At 42.8% G+C, this 22490-nt stretch overlaps 2 protein-coding genes across 2 annotated transcripts; both read left to right on the top strand.

The window, feature by feature from the left end:
- The first annotated feature begins 207 nt into the window (after positions 1-207).
- On the top strand, positions 208-6027 carry LOC115135968 (malate dehydrogenase, mitochondrial-like). Its single transcript, XM_029671239.1, has 9 exons — positions 208-376; positions 3191-3359; positions 3480-3563; positions 3665-3774; positions 4148-4273; positions 4746-4823; positions 5200-5299; positions 5411-5562; positions 5733-6027. Exons 1-9 carry the CDS (start codon positions 311-313, stop codon positions 5862-5864), a joined length of 1017 nt encoding a protein of 338 aa, XP_029527099.1. The 5' UTR covers positions 208-310; the 3' UTR covers positions 5865-6027.
- A 98-nt stretch (positions 6028-6125) lies between these two features.
- Positions 6126-22407, top strand: LOC115135967 (GAS2-like protein 2A). Its single transcript, XM_029671238.2, has 6 exons — positions 6126-7228; positions 9064-9305; positions 12660-12767; positions 13191-13287; positions 15771-16092; positions 20423-22407. The coding sequence occupies exons 1-6, from the start codon at positions 6871-6873 to the stop codon at positions 22206-22208; spliced, it is 2913 nt and encodes a 970-aa protein (XP_029527098.1). The 5' UTR covers positions 6126-6870; the 3' UTR covers positions 22209-22407.
- Positions 22408-22490: the final 83 nt, after the last annotated feature.

The raw sequence follows: 22490 nt of genomic DNA on the forward strand, positions 1-22490 counted from the left end.
TCACTAGCTAATCATCTTTGCACTAAAAATAAATTCCAATCAATGCATCACGAAAGTAAAAGCGATTGAGGACCACTTTGGACACGACGTCATAAAGCATGAGTGATATTCCATTAGCCCAATCATAACCGGAAATGTTCATATTTTAACCAATCAAACTGCATACGGTACAGGAAGTAGGCTGTCCCTGATAGTTAAGATAGGTCGCCTTTGCAAACGGTCTGTTTCGACCGGCCACAGAGGTAGAGGACGTTGGAGTCACTGTGAAGAGGATCAGGTATAAAGAATAGCCAACCCCTCCCTATCCAACATGTTTTCCCGCATTGCAAGACCCACACTTTGCATTGCTACCAGGAGCTTATCCACCTCCTCACAGGTAAATAATATATTTCTTTGTCAGCTAAGAGATGGCTAGTAATAGCGTAAATTCACTAGCTAACGTTACTAGCTAGCTAGCCGGGCAGCCAGCTAGCTAGTTATAACTTGAAATGTCACATACTTTGCATTAGTTGAGCCACATCAGAATGGTCTAGAGTTTAAAACGAGTCAATGTTATCAACTTTAGTTATACTTATAACGTTAGTTTAATTAATTGGCTAGCAGTAGCTGACTAGCAAGGATTTGTAAACTGTTGATAGCTGCTTCCACTGACTGTATAAGGTCAATTTGTCATGCTTGGTTTACTTTTGGGATTGGCAAAGGCAAGGCATGCGCAATTATGAGTGACAAAAAGAATACTATGGTAAAGGTTCTTTGATTGACAGAGCAGTGTTTTGTTCGGTTATTTCGAACTTGTCCTTCGTGACATGTTAGTGAACAATCTCCGATGGCACATTCAATTTAATTCATTATTAAGAGGATTATTGGCCCAGCCTCTTCCAAACCCAAATTTTTGCTAATTAATCCATATTTAACACGCATGATATACTAAAACTACTGATAGTGTGCAATACAATAACATCACAAATCTTTACTACAAACCGTCTTAATTTAAACTCGTTTGAATTGAGTGTGTCAAGGATAAAATTAACACGATTGATAACACCTTGGACAGTTTTGATCAATGTTTAAGATGTTCCTGAAGGTTGGCATTGGCAAGGATACAGTAGTATAATTCCACAACATTGATCAAGAAGTAACTTTAACCTTATTAATATAATCAGAGCTGTTGAAAGATTCTGTGAACTTGAGTGTAATGGTGGCTTACATTCTTTCTACAGCTTAATGAAGGTTAAATTAAAAAATGATCCTTGAATCGCTCACTCTGAAATCCTGGCTTCTTGTGGCCAACCATGAATAGTCCAGAGGTTGAATCCATAGTGTCCTGACCTTTGCCCTTTCTGTGAATGGTTTGTGGCCTACAAGAATAAATATCATTTTCAGGTGAAAGGTTTCTGTCCCGTCCCCTTTTTGATATTAGCAAATTACAAGGATTGATTGTGCAAAGATTAACTAAGTCCTACATGAAACTTGAATTATAAACCTTGGTCTAACAGACTCATCCTACAAAACCACAATTGAGTCAGTCTCATTCAATCTTATTGTTTGTAATAGATGCACATCTATTCTACAATAGTTTGTGCTGGAATTCTTCAGACAGGCAGGAAATATGTTTGGTTGTGATTGTCAGCAATATGACGTCGATATTAAGGCTGACCCCATTTAGTCGATTGTTTGGTCGATATGCTGTTGGTCGACAGATTTGTAGTCAAGCAGTGGTAAATGTATGAAATAAATGTTATGGCACACGAGACACCTGTCTGATTCACGCCCGTCTGAGTGTTCTAATCCATTAGAGGCTGTGGGTATCACCAGTAGTACATTTACCGTTAATTACCATTTCTAATCTAGAATGTTTGTTTGGTTACGGTAATTTCTGTTAATGCATTCAATATTACATTCTTACCGTTCTCATTGTAGGAGTGGACACATTGTTTGCGGAGCGCACAACCTAGGCTACACTTGTAAGAAAAAAAGTTTTGGTTTATTTCATTTACGAGTTGTCAATTTATTCATTGTCTTTGGTTTGGAGTGCTCATGTCAATCTTGAGTAAAAACATGCACCTGATTACACATAGGCCTAGGCTACCTGGCCTGCTTATAAATGTGCACATTTGGAGATCTGATACAATTTCTGATTTTCTTAACTCACCATTACTGTGGAGCTTCTCAAAGTAATGTTTTCTTTGCCTCAAACAGCACGTAAACAAAGTTTGTTTTTACATCCATTGAGAATGACCGTAGTTCCTCAATGTAGCCTTTTTTAACAATATTTCCAGCACTCTTCCTTTTGATAACCACTCAGCATGAAAGGGAAAAAAATGTCATGCTCTGATCTGGTGGAAAAGTCATAAAGGCCTACCTGATAACTTATCACTTGCACAAATAGCCTACAGCTGTGTTTGTTTCTCAGGAGCTCACTGGTGCAGGAAACTGAGGGCCCAGAATATTTTATACATTGTTGCACTTTTGCTAGCATGAGAATTGGGCCAGACCAAGTTAAGTTGATACAATGTTTCAAGTTCCTTGCAGACAGGCCATGCATAGCAATGTTATTTATAGGATATTTATTTTCATCAGGCTATTTTCTACCTGCAGGCTGCAATGTTTTTATTTTTTGGCTTTATGGAGGCTATTTTACCCATATTGACAATAGGTCATTTTAGATTTGTATCATTTAGATAGAATTTGTATTGACCACATCATTGATTTTGAGATGAAGACTTTATTATAAATTAAATGAAGCTGTTCCATGAAAATGTGCATGTGAAAATCCTAACAGGCACGCAGTTCAGTAGAAATGGTATGATAACTTGGCACTCCAAATGAAAAAGGTTTCCGATAGCTATTACTGGTTCTTCAGGAGCATAACGGCTGCGAAGGCAAGCAGCAGCGGGAGGAGGATGGGCATAAAGGTTTTTTTCTTCTGGTTAGGCTATATTGATCTCTGGCTCCCTATTTAGTAATTTGAGTCTTCATTTTTAATTGCAGCGCTTAAAGCATCAGGCAAGCTCAGTAGCCTACATATAGTTGATTTTATTCAAACATAGGATGTGTCTATATATGGGAAAATACATGTTTTAAAAATTTTGACCAATCGGGAACAAATTCTCGGTGGACCAATTTATTTATTTTTTGTCGGGGACAGCCCTATGAGATAGTCAGTGAAATTGTATCCTCTCCCCCTCAGAACAATGCCAAGGTGGCAGTGTTGGGTGCTTCCGGCGGTATTGGCCAGCCTCTCTCACTGCTCCTGAAGAACAGTCCTCTCGTGGGCGAACTGTCTCTCTTTGACATTGCCCACACACCTGGAGTGGCAGCTGACCTCAGCCACATCGAGACCAGGGCCCACGTCACTGGTAAGACACCTTCCTGCTGTACATCAGCTTCACTACTAAAGTCTTAATACTGTGTAGTGAAATTATTGTGAAAATGTCCCTTTGGTTTATCTAATTTAACTACGATGATTCCTTCACTAGGTTACATGGGTCCAGACCAGTTGGACGCTGCACTGAAAGGCTGCAATGTCGTTGTCATCCCTGCTGGTGTCCCAAGAAAACCTGGTAAGTTTACCCAAGTTGACAATGGGATTCATAATGAAGAACATCATGCTTTCTTTCAATTGGAAGTGCACACATTACATTTAAAAATAAAATTCTTCCAGGCATGACCCGTGATGATCTGTTCAACACTAATGCCACCATCGTGGCCACTCTGGCTGATGCTGTTGCCCGCAACTGCCCCGAAGCCATGATCTGCATCATCGCCAACCCTGTGAGTACACCACTACCTCTTCTCCAGAATTATCTCAAGCTCCTGGCGACTCGCATTACTCTAGAGCAGCTCAGACGTCTATACAGTCGGATAACTTGGTGATGGAGAAAAGCAATTTTTTGTTGCCAAAGAGAAGGTAGCACTGACTTTCAGGAATGGGCTTAATTTGAAAGGCAATTTATTTTCCATGCCAGTGCTGTTTAGGTCACTGATTTTGTTTTGGTGCTTCAGTCACAATCTTAAATGATACAAGATCTCATTTGCTTAAATATTCCATTTATTGTGTAATGGCTGTTTAGTGTACATCAGAAGGTAAATGCCAGTGATAGTAACATGTGGTTTGAAATAGCTGACAATTTTGTTTAATCCATAGGTCAACTCTACTATTCCCATCACATCGGAGGTGATGAAAAAGTATGGTGTCTACAACCCCAACAGAGTGTTTGGTGTCACCACATTGGATATCGTCAGAGCCAATGCATTTGTCGCAGAGCTGAAAGTAAGGTTTGAGGACTTCAAACATTCCTAATGCGCCCTATACTCACTCTCTATACCTTTGACACACATGAGTATCTCAAAGTTCATGGGTGTATCACCCTGAACGGAACAAAGTTTATATTTGTATCTTACAGATGATTGTGGAAGAGTAGATAAACACTGTGACAAAGCAAAAACATTCACACCTAGAGTTGGAATTGCCTACTTTGTAGTTTGCTCAGAGCAAGGCTCTAAATGTGATTGGGTGCATTCTATACAACGTTTGTATTGTAATAGGCTTATGTTGTAGGGAATGTCTCCACTTAAATATTTGGTTGTCACCATGATCCAACTGCATAACATTTTTAAAGTAGATTTTTAAAAACATTTTCTTTAAGTTAATGCTAGCCAGCTAGTATCCACTCATTGATTATTGCATAGGCAATAATATTGCATAGGCAAGATGGCTGACTGTTTGGTGTTTCATATTGCAGGGCCTTGACCCAGCACGTGTCAATGTACCAGTGATTGGAGGTCATGCAGGAAAGACTATTATTCCTCTCATCTCACAGGTAAGAATAAGGGCCTTTTCACAGAAATAAATAATCCAATACCTGAACGATTTCCTTGCAATGACACCAGTAGGACTAAATCTTAATCTTAACAACAAAAATGACACACATTTGCCCATTTTTAGGGGTTTGAGCTGATCTGATATGCTGCCCCTGAACACTTTTTTTTTATGGCTCCCTCTAGTGTTTGTAACATCAATGAATGAGTTGTCATACAGTGGGAGCCTGTGATTCAGAATTTGTTAGTCTGTGGCTTTAAGAAATTCCTAATTCATGGTCATTTTAAAATTCAGTTGGAAAATGAATAGGATAAGGTTCAACATGAACAAGGCTTTTCCTGTGGATAACTATATACCTTGCACACGCCACTCTGTAGGCAACACCCAAAGTGGAGTTCCCAGCCGACCAGCTGTCTGCTCTGACCGCTAGGATCCAGGATGCTGGCACTGAGGTTGTGAAGGCCAAGGCTGGAGCAGGTAGGCAGTGTTACCCGACGGACTGGCTGATTCTCAATGAAAACTGTCCTTTAAACGTAATGAATGTTTGAACCACTCTGAGCTCTAACTGGCAAACCTACGTGTGTTCAGGCTCTGCTACGCTGTCCATGGCCTACGCTGGGGCTAGATTCACCTTCTCCGTCCTGGACGCCATGAATGGAAAGGATGGCGTTGTAGAGTGTGCGTACGTAAGGTCAGAAGAGACCGAATGCAAATACTTCTCCACACCTCTCCTCCTCGGGGTAAGTCCTACACCACCTTATAAACAGGTTTATAAGTTGGAGACTGAAATTGCACCTTCTGCTTATTGTTGATATTAATGCTGTACTTGTACTTAATTCAGGTTTTGAATGACACACGACATTGACAATCTGAAGTGATAACCAGAAGGAATATTTTTGTGCCCTTTTAGAAACACGGAATTGAGAAGAACCTTGGCCTGGGCAAGCTGTCAGCCTTTGAGGAGAATCTGGTGGCTGATGCCATTGGTGAGCTGAAGGGCTCCATCAAGAAGGGCGAAGATTTTGTTGCTAACATGAAGTGAGCAAAGTTTGAATCTGTGGTTATTTATATTGTCCAGTCACTTAAATGGCAACAAGGTCTCTCCAAAATCCAAGTTTCATCATGCCTGATGACAAAATAGCTGTTATCAGAAATGTTAACTGATCAGAAATGTTAATAACGCTATCAATAAACAGTTGACCTTACATCTTGCACTGGATCAATGTATGTTTGAGGGATTTCTCAAAGTTGTAGCTCTTACATAGATGTTCAAATGACTGCTGTTTGCAATCTAGATTGTCAAAGTATGCTCCATGTAACTATGCATGGAATTATTTGTAAAGTAGTATTTTGTCTTTACCCATCAACCCAGAACTATTCTTGTGGCTTTTTCAAAGGTATAAAGACATCTCTACACCATTTACATTTTGCGTTTGAATAGTGAAGGGGTGGGGGAGGGGGAGGGTGGAAATGTACACTAAGAATTCCAATGTGCAAGCATATCACCTTGAGGTTCTGACAATGTAATTCAGTTACTACACCTCAATATTTACATTTAAATGTAAATGTTTAACTTTAATTCTGGGTTAACGAGATTATATAAAAGGTGTAACAAGTGGCGTCCAGCTACAAAATAAGTAAGAACATTAAACAAGTTTTGGAAGGAATTTTGAATTTGTTGGGGGGGACTGGTCGTGAAATGGTTAATGGGAATGTTTGGAATGAGCTCGTTACCTTGTAACCAAGGAGAGTACCACAGAAGCCACTACAAAACAAACTGGCAGCCTGGGTAGCTAGAGAAACTAAAGTGTAGACAGATTTCAGGTTGATTTTGACTGTTTCGAACATTTAATGACTTTATAGTCGAGCATTTTACACTGTAAATCACAAACGTTAGCTGAACTAGCTAGCTACGCGTTCAAACCGCATGAAATAAGTGGAACCAGGTGAAGGTTGAGGCAATAATATATTTGCGATACTACTTTCACGATAGTTTTGCCTCATGTTGTGACTTCTCCGCTTGAAGTGTATATTTCATATTGCTCACAATGTCCACCGGGATTCATCATGCCACAAATCAAAGCATCAAGCCCTTCAAGTCTAGCGAAGAGTACCTGTATGCGATGAAGGAGGATTTGGCAGAATGGTTGAGAGATTTGTACGAGATCGATATTGACGTGAACAACATACTGGAGGCGCTCGAGACGGGCGCTGTCCTCTGTTCCCACGCCAATAATGTCACACGAGTGGCGGGAGAGTTCATTCAAAAATACGGGATGGTGCGACAGGTCCAGCTGCCAACGAACGGTGTCACGTTCGTAAATTCGGCCCAACCTGCAACTTTCCTGGCCCGGGACAACATCTCAAATTTCATCAGTTGGTGTCGAAAGCATATGGATATTAAAGGTATGACAATATTCCTGCATAATGGCAATTTATGTTTTGACTGACAACTACTTTTGCTGGCCACAATTATTCAATTGTATATATCCTACAGAAGGCTTGAACGTAATTATAGTTTAACTGGGTGAAGCCATTGTGAATAATCTTTATGTGCCGTAAATCCACACCCATTTGCCCCACAGGTCAAGTGGCAAACAGGTGACAAACTGACATGAATGGAGTCTCTTGAATTAATGGCTAGCCTATAACGGGCCGACTCTTTTCTCTGTATATATCAATGATGTTGCTCTTGCTGCGGGCGATTCCCTGATCCACCTCTACGCAGACGACACCATTCTATATACTTTCGGCCCGTCATTGGACACTGTGCTATCTAACCTCCAAACGAGCTTCAATGCCATACAGCACTCCTTCCGTGGCCTCCAACTGCTCTTAAACGCGAGTAAAACCAAATGCATGCTTTTCAACCGATCGCTGCCTGCACCCGCATGCCCGACTAGCATCACCACCCTGGATGGTTCCGACCTTGAATATGTGGACATCTATAAGTACCTAGGTGTCTGGCTAGACTGCAAACTCTCCTTCCAGACTCACATCAAACATCTCCAATCGAAAATCAAATCAAGAGTCGGCTTTCTATTCCGCAACAAAGCCTCCTTCACTCACGCCGCCAAGCTTACCCTAGTAAAACTGACTATCCTACCGATCCTCGATTTCGGCGATGTCATCTACAAAATGGCTTCCAACACTCTACTCAGCAAACTGGATGCAGTCTATCATAGTGCCATCCGTTTTGTCACCAAAGCACCTTATACCACCCACCACTGCGACTTGTATGCTCTAGTCGGCTGGCCCTCGCTACATATTCGTCGCCAGACCCACTGGCTCCAGGTCATCTACAAGTCCATGCTAGGTAAAGCTCCGCCTTATCTCAGTTCACTGGTCACGATGGCAACACCCATCCGTAGCACACGCTCCAGCAGGTGTATCTCACTGATCATCCCTAAAGCAAACACCTCATTTGGCCGCCTTTCGTTCCAGTACTCTGCTGCCTGTGACTGGAACGAACTGCAAAAATCGCTGAAGTTGGAGACTTTTATCTCCCTCACCAACTTCAAACATCAGCTATCCGAGCAGCTAACCGATCGCTGCAGCTGTACATAGTCTATTGGTAAATAGCCCACCCATTTTCACCTACCTCATTCCCATACTGTTTTTATACTGTTTTTTATTTTTTATTTATTTACTTTTCTGCTCTTTTGCACACCAATATATCTACCTGTACATGACCATCTGATCATTTATCACCCCAGTGTTAATCTGCAAAATTGTATTATTCGCCTACCTCCTCATGCCTTTTGCACACATTGTATATAGACTGCCCATTTTTTTTCTACTGTGTTATTGACTTGTTAATTGTTTATTCCATGTGTAACTCTGTGTTGTCTGTTCACACTGCTATGCTTTATCTTGGCCAGGTCGCAGTTGCAAATGAGAACTTGTTCTCAACTAGCCTACCTGGTTAAATAAAGGTGAAATAAAAAAATAAATAAAAACAAGTGCTCAACAGTGTTTGATGGAATGCATGCAATATGGAAATGTACCACTAGGTGAGGCTCTAAATCCATACTTCATAGGAAAATGGCCTCGTGAACCTTTCCCTCAATTTTTAAATCTGTACATTTCTAATGATCACATCCCTGGATAGAACATTCATCTGGGAACAAAACTCAGCGCCCAGGGTTTTCCTGGTCATGTTGGTCATATGAGGCTGCTCGTATTACGTTAACATCTCGATCCTCACACGTCTCACTCAATCTTTCTCCCCATTCCTCCAGATGTGCTCATGTTTGAGACAGATGACCTAGTGCTGCGGAAGAATGAGAAGAACTTTGTGCTGTGTCTGCTGGAAGTAGCCCGGCGGGCCTCTCGTTTCGGCATGGCCGCCCCCGTGTTGATCCAGTTGGAGCAAGAGATCGAGGAGGAGATCAGAGAGGAGCTGGAGTTGCCCCTGGAAAAGACCCCGCCACTAGCCAAACCCCAGCGGCGCACCTCCAACACTCAAAACCTGGATGAGATGGTGAGACCGCACCGCTGGAACAAGTTCACAAATTGGAACCAATGAACAAATCTTCCACTATAATCAGTGATCAAATCCACTATTCCAACTAGTTCACACATCCCCCACAGTCACTAATATTATCTGTAATTGTAATCAGCGATCAAATCTATTTTAAGTGACCAGTTATTACAAATCTACCGCTATTACAAGTGAACTCTACAATGATCAAGTCTACTGTAACTAATGCTCAAATCATCCAAAGTAACCAGTGATCAGATCTCCTGCCCGCAAATGTGGCCAGTCTGGTGTAACTACTGATCTGGGTCCCTCTATGGGGAAAGGACTAGTACTCTGTTTTATACACTGAATTATATTAGACTTGTTGGATAAACCTAATGATGGTAGTTTGGGCTATAAGGGTTATTTCCATTTTAATGAAGTTATCTGAGGAAATTAATTAGACCATATAATTTTTGTGGAAAAGATTAACAGACCATGGAAATTGCTGTACATGTCAAAATAGGCTACAGGATTGACTTGAATCTTCTCTTTTCAATTTGACCTTAACTAAGCCAAAGGGAAAACTCTATTGGCAATGGATGGACCACCACCTTTTGCTGTCGTAACTCACTTATAAAACCCTGTCAAGAGGGATAAAGGCTTGTTTTTGTTACAAAGATGTGAGTTGTCGGACAAGCAGGGGAAATGTCTTAGCGGGTCCCTTGGCTGCCGGGATATGTCTGATTTGTAGAAGTCTGGGGTTCAATAGTCACTCACTGATATATTGCATATTTAATAAATAGCTGGATAGTGTAAGGAGACACAGTATTGCTGCCTTTGTCTAACACAGTGTGTCTGTGTGTGAGACTGAATTGTACTTAATTTTAACTATTAGTCACCCTGGCTATAGAATAAAGACAACATATAAAAACGTACAGTACATCATGTGCAGTACTTTTGAGTACGTACAGTTGAAGTCGGAATTTTACATACAACTTAGCCAAATACATTTAAACTTGAGTTTTTCACAATTCCTGACATTTTAAATCCTAGTAAAAATTCCCTGTCTTAGGTCAGTTAGGATCACCACTTTATTTTAAGAATGTGAAATGTCAGAATAATAGAGCAAATTATTTATTTAAGCTTTTATTTATTTCATCACATTCTCAGTGGGTCAGAAGTTTACATACACTCAATTAATATTTGGTAGCATTGCCTTTCAATTTAACTTGGGTCAAATGTTTCGCTTAGCCTTCCACAAGCTTCCCACAATAAGTTGGGTGAATTTTGGCCCATTACAGAGCTGGTGTAACTGAGTCAGGTTTGCAGCCTCCTTGCTTGCACACGCTTTTTCAGGTCTACCCACACATTTCTTACCCCAACAACATGATGCTGTCACCCCCGTGTTTCATGATTGGGATGGTGACCTTTGGCTTGCAAGCATCCCCCTTTCTCCTCCAAACATAACGATGGTCATTATGGCCAAACAGTTCTATTTTTGTTTCATCAGACCAGAGGACATTTCTCCAAAAAGTACGATGTTTGTCCCGATGTGCAGTTGCAAACCGTAGTCTGGCTTTCTTATGGAGGTTTTGGAGCAGTGGCATCTTCCTTGTTGAACGGCCTTTCAGATTGTGTCGATATAGGACTTGTTTTACTGTGGATATTGATACTTTTGTACCTGTTTCCTCCAGCATCCTCACAAGGTCCTTTGCTGCTGTTTTGGGATTGATTTGCACTTTTCACACCAAAGTACGTTCATATCTAGGAGACAGAACGCGTCTCCTTCCTGAGCTGTATGACGGCTGCGTGGTCCCATGGTGTTTATACTTGCATACTATTGTTTGTACAGATGAACGTGGTACCTTCAGGTGTTTGGAAATTGCTCCCAAGGATGAACCAGCCGTGTGGAGGACTCTACAAATTTTTGGGTGGGTCTTGGCTGATTTCTTTCGATTTCCCATGATGTCAAGCAGAGGCACTGAGGATGAAGGTAGGCCTTGAAATACATCCACAGGTACACCTCCAATTGACTCAAATGATGTCAATTAGCCTATCAGAGGCTTCTAAAGCCATGACATAATTTTCTGGAATTTTCCAAGCTGTTTAACCTCTCTGGGATTATGTTGCCCACCTGGCCAAAAGCCAGTGAAAATGCAGAGCGCCAAATTCAAATAAATTACTATAAAAAATGAAACTTTCATGAAATCACACATGTAAGATACCAAATGAAAGCTACACTTGTGAATCCAGCCAACATGTCAGATTTCAAAAAGGCTTTTCGGCGAAAGCAAACGATGCTATTATCTGAGGATAGCACCTTCGTAAACAAAGAGAGAAAAGCATATTTCAACCCTGCAGGCGCGACACAAAACGCAGAAATAAAAATATAATTCATGCCTTACCTTTGACGAGCTTCTTCTGTTGGCACTCCAATATGTCCCATAAACATCACAAATGGTCCTTTTGTTCGATTAATTCTGTCGATATATATCCATTTATTTGGCGCGTTTGAGCCAGAAAAACACCAGTTCCAACGTGCGCAATGTGACTACAAAATATCTCAAGTTACCTGTAAACGTTGCCAAAACATTTCAAACTACTTTTGTAATACAACTTTTGGTATTTTTTAACGTAAATAATACAGGAGGAAAACAAAACTGTAGCATGCTTTCTGGTCACGCGCCTCTATCTAACAGTACACTTCAAGTGACCCTCGTTCAAGATGGCCGTACATTTTCATTACACAAAGGAAAAAACTCAACTAATTTCTAAAGACTGGTGACATCCAGTTGAAGCGATAGGAACTGCAAGAAGGTCCCTTTAGAAATCTGTATTCCCAATGAAAGCCCGTTGAAAAGAGTGACCTCAAAAAAACAAAACCATCTGAATTGTTTATCCTCGGTTTGGCCAGCTAAATAAGTTCTGTTATACTCAGACATGATTCAAACAGTTTTAGAAACTTCAGTGTTTTCTATCCACATCTACTAATAATATGCATATCTTATCTTCTGGGGATGAGTAGCAGGCAGTTGATTTTGGGCATGCATTTCATCCGAATGGGAAAATACTGCCCCCTGTCACCAAGAAGTTAAAGGCACCAGTCCACTTTGTATGTAAACTTCTGACCCACTGGAATTGTGATACAGTGAAATAATTGGTCTATAAACAATTGTTGGAAAAATTACCTGTCATGCACGAAGTAGATGTCCTAACCAACTTGCCAAAACTATAGTTTGTTAACAAGAAATGTGTGGATTGGTTGAAAATTGAGTTTTAATGACTCCAACCTAAGTGTATGTAAACTTCCGACTTCAACTGTACATGTTCAAGTGTTGGCTCTTGGATTTCACCTGTGTTTTTGTTTCTCAGGTCCAGTGCCTCATTAGCCGCTGCACCTGCCCCACACAGTTTCCTATGTTCAAAGTGTCCGAGGGCAAATACAGGGTGGGGGACTCCAGCACACTCATATTTGTTCGGGTATGCCTCTCTCCGCCACCTGTTCTACTCTCTTCCCTCTCTCATCCTCATCAATTGCTCACTCTTTACAGCTGAGCTCATTCTGTGCCTATCACTTCTCATCTCTGACAATCTATCACCGATATACCCATATACTGCAGCACTCTATGGAGATTTTGTTTTTATCTTTCAGTGGAAAAATTGATTGATCTGTTTTGTGCTTTATTTTACTGTGGCAGAAAGTGGGGTGCGGTATCTGTGGGGTGTGACATATGTAACCTTGAAGGTCTCTTTGAAATGCTTAATGCTATGTAGTCATTATTGTGAGTGAATCATTTGTCTTTTACTATCTTAACCCACCAATTATACAATGTTGCAGTTGTGCTCTTTTTCATAGGTATGGTTTGTGTGTGTGCGCCCGCATGCGTGTCCATGTTTTATCAGATCCTGCGTAATCATGTGATGGTGCGAGTGGGTGGAGGTTGGGACACCCTGGAGCACTATCTGGACAAGCATGACCCCTGTCGCTGCACCTCGATCAGTGAGTTCTCTCAGACCCCCCACATACACACACACACACTAGCCCCCCTTCCGACTGAGCCTGCTTGAATCACCATCAATTACATAATGCAGGAGCATCCACCAGGCAAATTGATTGTCAATATTCATCACGACACGCAGGGTGCCTGTGAGCTCCTGAGAACTCTAACCACAATACTATACAACAATGCAACTCAACTTTATTAATCACCACAGGGAGCAATTTAGTTTAGAAGGTATCAGAGTACATGGATGTGTTATATAATTACAGTAGGATGGAGAAGTAGAATACCTGGAATATTACTCAAAGCGATTCTCAATATTGCAATAGTGTAGGGCATGCTGCACACTAGGTGGCAGTCCACACCTTAACCATTGCGCTTGTCATGATTGGACAATTGAGCTGCTCATTGTGTATTATTGTGCATTGACAAGCACATGCATTAAAGGGGACAATGAAAGGAAGCATAGATGGATGACTGCGTACCCCGCTGAGCTTCTGTCAATTATATTACCGCTCCACACTAGATGCTGGTGTAATAAAAGACTTGCACTATATATACAAAACTATGTGGACACCCCTTCAAATTAGTGGATCTGGCTATTTCAGCCACACAGTTGTTGACAGGTGTATAAAATTGAGCATACAGCCATGCAATCTCCATAGACGAGCATTGGCAGTAGAATGGCCTTACCGAAGAGCTCAGTTACTTTCAACGTGGCACCGTCATAGGATGCAACCTTTCCAACAAGTCAGTTGCTAGAGCTGCCCCGGTCAACTGTAAGTGCTGTTTTCGTGAAGTGGAAACATCTAGGCGCAACAACGACTCAGCCGCAGAGTGATTGATCACACAAGCTCACAGAACGGGACCGCCGAGTGCTGAAGTACGTAGTGTGTAACAATCGTCTCTCCTTGGTTGTAACACGCTCTACCGAGTTCCGAACTGCCTTTGGTAGCGACGTCAGCACAAGAACTGTTCAGCAGGTGCTTAATGAAATGGGTTTCCATGGCTGAGCAGCCGCACGCACTCAAGACTAAGATCAACATGCGCAATGCCAAGCGTCGGCTGGAGTGGTGTAAAGCTCACTGCCATTGGACTCTGGCGCAGTGGAAACACGTTCTCTGGCGTGATGAATCCCGCTTCACCATCTGGCAGTCCGACAGGTTAATCTGGGTTTGGCGGAAGCCAGGAGAACGCTACCTGCCCAAATGCATAATGTCAACTGTAAAGTTTGGTGGACGAGGAATAATGGTCTATGGCTGTTTTTAATGCTTTGGGCTAGGCCCCTTAGTTCCTGTCAAGGGTAATCTTAATGCTACATCATGCAATGACATTCTAGACAATTCTGTGCTTCTAATTTTGTGGAAACAGTTTGGGGAAGGCCCTTAACTGTTTCAGCATGACAATGCACAAATCAAGGGCCATACAGAAATGGTTTGTCGAGATCGGTGTGGAAGAACTTGACTGGCCTGCACAGAGACCTGACCTCAACTCAATCGAAGACCTTTGGGATGAATTGTATCGCCGACTGCGATCCAGGCCTAATCGCCCAACATCCATGCCCAACCTCACTAATGCTCTTGTGGCTGAATGGAAACAAGTCCCCATAGCAATGGTCCAACATCTAGTGGAAAACCTTCCCAGAAGAGGGGAGGCTGTTATAGCAGCGAAGGGAGGACCAACTCTATTAATGCCCAGGATTTTGGAATGAGTTGGTCATGTAGTTAATGTAACTGAAGCATTGCTGGCCTCTCCAAGGTCGGCTTTTAACCAAAGGCATGTAACATCATAGCCGCAGGAAATAGGGGTGCTGAGGGTGCTGAACTTTTTTCTTTCTCTCACACAAAAGTAGTTCACTGGGCCTTTACTAGTCCTGTATTAGCGAACCAATATACCCCCAATCCCTAACATCTTTAAAGCCCCAAGAGGGCCAGAGTGGAAGGACGGTGGACTGTGATTGTCATTTTGTCATATAAATAGAGACACATTTCTATTAGGAGCAGCCATTAGCCTAACCTCTACTTTCAGCTGATGAGTGCTGGTCTTTTATTCCCCAAATTTAGAGATTGGAAAGAGTTGACACCAATGCAGAAATATGAATTGTGACAGGCACTGACATTGCAACCATAAACCTAATTGGTATTCAGAAGATTTATCAGAGGTTAAATACTTCAGCTAAAAATACAGTGAGGGAAAAAAACAAAAGTTATATAAATTGTGCTTCATTCCTAAAAATATAGTGAGGGAAAAAAACAAAAGTTATATAAATTGTGCTTCATTCCTAACAAGATACCATGCCGCAAATAAGTGCTTTAAATAACGATTACCATTCAAATTATGTGCTGCTGAATCCTGTATCTTACATTTTATTTTCACCTTGGTGATTTACTGGGATATTAACAGCTTCCCTGTAACACTGGTGACAGATGAAGACTTTTTCTTCTCTTCTCTTGATTTCCATCCCTCTCTCATCTCTCTTCAGCCCATAAGCTGGCCCAGCGCCCGGGCACGCCGGTCCACGAGATCAAAGGCAGGTTGCCGGGGCGCCCAGACGGCCAGGGTCCAACCATGCCTACCATGCTGATCATGAGTCGCCACGCCCAGACCCCCTTCCAGCCCGTCCTCTGGACCCCCTCCGAAGCCCCCTCCACCTACTCCCCCAGGGGCCTGAGGCCAGCCAGGACAAGGGGTTCCCTATCACCAGACACAGGGCTCAGAGTCTCTTGCTCCCCTAACAGATCGTCCCTCTCTCCTGACCCAGGCCCCCGGTTCTCCAGGGAGATGAAGACTACCTTTTCCAACAGGTAAGAGAATAATGGTGATGGTATTGATGAAAATATTAGTAATATTGATGATAATGCTATTAAAGACAATGATGGACATTGAGGGTGTTGAAATTGATTGTAAGATCACATTCATGGGTGGTTTTCAGTACCAGGGTACATAATATATCAGTGAATGCCACACTGACCTTAAACACAGTTTGAACCCAACAGGATCATTAATAACACAGCTTGGTTCCCCTGGACCTTGTTATTATTGCTGATCACTGCCATTTAACTACATTATTAGATTACCTGTTCATTGATGGATACAAAAAGCATACATAATATTTTGAAAAGCCCTCGCTTGTTGTCTGGCATCAGCAGCAAACGCCTTCCTAATATTGAGTTGCACCCACTTTTGTGCTCCGAACAGCCTCCATTTGTTGGGGCATGAACTCTACAAGGTGTCTGCATGCTGGCCCATGCTGACCCCAATGCTCCCCACAGTTGTCAAGTTGGCTGGATGTCCTTTGGGTGGTGGACTATTCTTGATACACACAGGAACTGTTGAGTGAAAAATCAATCAGCATTGCAGTTCTTGACACACTCAAACTTGTGTGCCTGGCACCTGCTACCATACCCCGTTCAAAGGCACTTACATCTTTTGTCTTGCCCATTCACCCTCTGAATGACACACATACATAATCGATGTCTCAATTGTCTCGAGGCTTAAAAATCCTTCTTGAACTTGTCTCCTCCCCTTCATCTTCACTGATTTGAAGTGGATTTAACAAGTGACATCAATAAGGGATCATAGATTTCACCTGTGTTCACCGGGTCAGTCGGTCATGGAAAGAGCAGGTGTTCCTAATGTTTTTTTTATACTCTGTGTAGATGGGTCACCTTGCTCTGTCAGTTAGAATGGCACTTAACACATATGTTAGAGGACTGAGTGCAGAACCCTCTTACCATTAGGACCTTATGGCCTTGTCTGAGAGCCCCATAAGTGTATAAGGCATTAACAAAGCAAACACTGCAGTACAGATCCAAGGGCTGCCCACATAAACCTACTTTTGTTCAAGAAAAAGGATGTTGGCTTAAATTCATGTAGTTTGTCAGTCTGTAAATTTAAAGTTTAATTTGTTGTGGTAGCATATTATGTTCATGAATAAATTGAATGGAGTCGGTTTACACTTCACTGGTGTTGAACATAGTGCAGTACAGGCTGTATTTTTGAGCATCAAGCAAAATGTGTTTTGTAACCGATATTGAAATTACTCTTTTAGCTTTTTCCAAAGAGTGAAATTACATAATCTGCAAAGGAATTGTCTAAAACGTGAGTGCTCATGCATGACTGTTATATTGTGATAATGTGACTCAATACCTCCATGCTGCACATAGTTTTACATTCCCGTTTTATTGTGTTGGATCATTTCACTGTTAACGTCCCCCACTACATGTTAAAATGAATCAACTTTGTCATGCCGCCACAATGTATTATTAACATTGTAGCTGGCCTACTTCAGCACAAACAGTCACTGGAGTTATAATTATGTGGGCAATGATTGTAGGGATGCATATGTTAGCATACACAACACCAGGAGGTATCTGTGGGCAGCCTGCTTTAGAAAACGATGAGCAAATTAACAGATTTATTAGATTGTTTTTTTTCTACAGTTTATATTATCGGTATGGTATACTCTAGATAATTTTCAGTAGTCTATTCAACATATTTCAGTCTCAGCATTATGCTGCAGAATTCACTGAATGTAAAATCACTGACAGATTTACAGACCTTCTATTCAGGTTAGTTTGAGGATATGATCATGACCACATTGACTGTCCATGAAAGTCTTTGTGGTCATCTTTGTCTATCACTGGTTGAAACTATGTCCTGCAGCCTCTGTAGACTTGGATTTTGATGTAGCAGCTCTGCTTTGCTTTTATTTCTCAAATTCTGTAATGAGTTTCCAGGTACTTAAACGCCAGGCTAGGAAATATTCTAAAATGACATAACATTTTCTGTCCATTTAATTAATCTATTGCACAATAGCATGGCAGGCAAATAAACTCAGCAAAAAAAGAAACGTTCCTGTTTCAGAACCCTGTCTTCCAAAGATAATTCGTAAAAATCCAAATAACTTCACAGATCTTCATTGTAAAGGGTTTAAACACTGTTTCAATGAACAATAAACAATTAATGAATATGCAACTGTGGAATGGTCGTTAAGACAAGAACAGCTTAGACGGTAGGCAATCAAGGTCACAGATATGAAAACTTAGGAAACTAAAGATTCCTTTCGACTGACTCTGAAAATCACCAAAAGAAAGATGCCCAGGTTCCCTGCTCATCTGTGTGAATGTGCCTTAGGCATGCTGCAAGGAGGCATAAGGACTGCAGATGTGGCCAGGGCAATAAATTGGAATGTCCGTACTGTGAAATGCCTAAGACACTGCTACAGGGAAACAGGAAGGACAGCTGATCGTCCTCGCAGTGGCAGACCACATGTAACAACACCTGCACAGGATCGGTACATCCGAACAGCACACCAGCGGGACAGGTACAGGATGGCAACAACTGCCCAAGTTACACCAGGAACGCACAATCCCTCCATCAGTGCTCAGATTGTCCGCAATAGGCTGAGATAGGCTGGACTGAGGGCTTGTAGGCCTGTTGTAAGGCAGGTCCTCACCAGACATCACCGGCAACAACGTCGCCTATGGGCACAAACCCACCGTCGCTGGACCAGACAGGACTGGCAAAAAGTGCTCTTCACTGACGAGCAACGGTTTTGTCTCACCAGGGGTGATGGTCGGATTCGCGTTTATCGTCAAAGGAATGACAGTTACACTGAGGCCTGTACTCTGGCGCAGGATCGATTTGGAGGTGGAGGGTCCGTCATGGTCTGGGGCGGTGTGTCACAGCATCATCGGACTGAGCTTGTTGTCATTGCAGGCAATCAACGCTGTGCGTTACATCCTCCTCTCTCATATGGTACCCTTCCTGCAGGCCCACCATGACAATGCCATTGCTCGTTCTGTGCGTGATTTCCTGCAAGACAGGAATGTCAGTGTTCTGCCATGGCCAGCGAAGAGCCCGGATCTCAATCCCATTCAGCACGTCTGGGACCTGTTGGCTCGAAGGGTGAGGGCTAGGGCCATTCCCCCCCCCCCCCCCCCGAAATGTCCGGGAACTTGCAGGTGCCTTGGTGGAAGAGTGGGGTAACGCCTCACGGCAAGAACTGGCAAATCTGGTGCAGTCCATGAGGAGGAGATGCACAGCAGTACTTAATGCAGCTGGTGGCCACACCAGATACTGACTTACTTTTGATTTTGACCCCCCCTTCGTTCAGGGACACATTAAATTTCTGTTAGTCACATGTCTGTGGAACTTGTTCAGTTTGTCTGTTGTTGAATCTTATGTTCATACAAATATTTACACATGTTAAGTTTTCTGACAATTAACGCAGTTGACAGTGAGGACGTTTCTTTTTGCTGAGTTTAGGTGTATGCATTTTTGGTCATAGCATAAAACTTCTCATTATCAAATCATTTCTGGGTAACAATTATGTACCTTACTGTAGTTTTAAATTAAAATGCATAGCACTTTTGGCCATAGCATACATCCAGAGATGTTGTGCTGTTCATCAACTTCAAGCAAATCACAAAGAAAATACAGCACAATAGCATTATATAGGCCCACTTAAAGGTAGACTCAGCAAAATGACGTTGCCACGAACAGCACCGTAGATATTGAGATGAGCGAGAGCGCCACTATGAGCACCTTGTATGTAATGTAGTATAGTGCGTTCTGACAGCCTTTTACGTGACAGTTTTTGCATTTAACACTTATTATTACATATTACAATATTATTGCTAAACAATACAAGACCGAGACAGTTGGTGAAAGCAGAACTCTAGGCTAGATGTGTGCATCTTACTTCACACACAAACACATCCACTGTTTGTTGTTCTAATTTGTGCTGTTGCCAGTGTCTTCTGTCTGTTGTTCGTTTTGTCTTACATTGTTTAATCTCCGTTGCCACAGGAGGCATTTTGCCTCTTGCCGTCATTGTAAATAAGAATTGGTTCTGAATTGACTTGCCTGGTGAAATAAAGGTAACTATTTTAAATAATAATTTTTAGTTTAAGCAGCTTTTTGTTTTTGCAGCCTTTGTTTTTAGTTTGCAGAAGTGGATTTGGTAGGCTACATTGTAGAGAAGCCTGGAAACAACTTTTATTCTGTATACTTACCATGTGCAAACTTGCATTAACAAATTAATAATGGTAGTTATTTAGGTCACCTTGGAGAGATTGGATACGCAGTGGCATATCAAAACTTGACAGTGATTTTGTTGTGCTATTTCAGACTGCGACAGAGTGCTTCCACACCCACTCTCCAGCACCACCAGTCTGGGCGTAATGATGACTCAGCACTCAACTCTTCCATGAGGACAGGCAGAGAGGCCACACGCTCGTCCCATGCCCCCCGCTTCACCAGCAGCCTGCCTCGGTACATCCAACACTCCTCCACACCTCAGCCCAAGACTAAGCCCCAGGCTCAGAGGCCTAGAACCCCCCTGGTCTTCCACAGGTCCCCTGGGCAGCAATCCTCCCTGCCCCAGCCCAGCCCAGAAAATGGGCTTACTCAAACCTGGACTAAGTCTCAGTTTGCCTCTAAGCTCAGGCAGAGCTCCATGTTGGGTGGCAACAGCACAGAACCCTCAACCAGTACTGCCCCCCAGAGGAATGGAGGACCCAACGCGGTAAGAGCTGCTACACCCGCCAGATATGCCCCTGTCTGCCCCAGACAACCCACCATCACTATCCAGCAACCTGAAAACATTGATACTCTTCAAAAGAGCCCCGATTTAATTCGCAATTTCTGTCCAGCCCAAAAATTCTGGGAAGAATCATCTGGGGAATGCCAAGTCAGGCCTTTCACACCCGTTGGATCAAACCTGAGGGATCCAAATAAGACACCCACCCCTTATGACATCACAAACAACCCTTCACACAGCGACTCCAACCATGAGAGAATGCAGGGCCTGACAAGACAGACAGCATTTGGCTTTCCTGTCAATGACGAGGCTTCTCACAAAAGCACTGGGGTGAGCCTTGAAGAGCCTGAGCATCCAGAACTATGTGGCAAAGTCTTTGTGGCAGGAGACAGAGCGATAGACAATGCTTACCTGTTTACCCCGCCCCCCATCAGCCCAGCCCAGGAGGCCAGTCTGTACCAGAGTCTGGAGCACGAGATCCTGTCCAACCTCCAGCAGCTCAGCATCAACTCAGATGACAGAAAACGCAAGCAAAACGGTCAATACCAACCATCTCAGAATATCGCTGAGAACGATTTAGGTGGATTCAGTACAGTTCTAGTTGGGTTCGAACCATCTCCACATACCTCAGCCTCTTATGCCACACATCCAGTTGAGGCCAGCTTTGATGCAGTCATCACTGAGCTCTCCAAAGGGAATAGGCTGCTGGAAAAGTTGTGTGTGGAGAGCTGGGTGAAAACACTCTCTGGTAGCCCTAGAGCTAGGGAGACTTGCAGCAACACAGAGGTGGTGAACTCCAGCTTAAACCTCAAAGTGGCCAAAGCCTGTGTAACCAGCTCCTGGTCCTCTATGGGCTCTGGTGTCGAGTCCAAAGAGCTGCCCGCTGATTCTACTTTCTCACCGGACTCTGGGAATGGAGTTAGCATTAGCATAAGGAGCAGGGTGACAGACGCCAATTCACTTGTAGTGAACCCCAGAGCCACTACCATAACAGGTCCTGATAGCCTGTTGAAACCAAGGAACTGGTCTTTCAGGCAGAAGAGAACCTTGATGAAACCAGAGAGTGTGCCCTCCATCTACAAGCTGAAGCTCCGGCCAAGGCACGACTACAGACCAGGTAAGAAGCCCTCGCGAATCCCCACCCCAATCTCCTACAAAGAGGGTCAACCAGCGGGGGACCCTGGAGGGTCCAGAAGGGGGGGGACACCTAGACGAGCATCACACACCTCCCCCAGGCAGGCAGACAGACAGGGTTCCACAGAAATGTATCAGAGCTACAGGCAGCATGGCTACAAAGCCACAGTGAGGCTAAGGCAGTGGCAAATGCTTCAATCGGTGACAGCAGAGGACCCAGAGCAAGAGTCCCGAGTCTAACCCCTTACATTTCGCTTCCATAGCAAATTGCAGTACTCAAGGGAAAAATACTCTATTTGGATGGTAATGTACAGGTACTGTACTACATTTATTTTTGGTTAAAGCTGAATTAATGCATCAGACCACACAAAGTAGTGGTGAAAGATTATCTGCATTCAGTGGAGCGTTCGCCTCAACAAATAAAGGTTTTCAACTATAATGCTCAGTTTCGGTTCAATTTGACTTATTCTGTGTGCACTCCACTACACTGTGTGACAATCATTTTAATGCAAAACTTTCCTC

The sequence above is a fragment of the Oncorhynchus nerka genome, linkage group LG10, assembly GCF_034236695.1.
Source record: "Oncorhynchus nerka isolate Pitt River linkage group LG10, Oner_Uvic_2.0, whole genome shotgun sequence".
NCBI lineage: Eukaryota > Metazoa > Chordata > Actinopteri > Salmoniformes > Salmonidae > Oncorhynchus > Oncorhynchus nerka.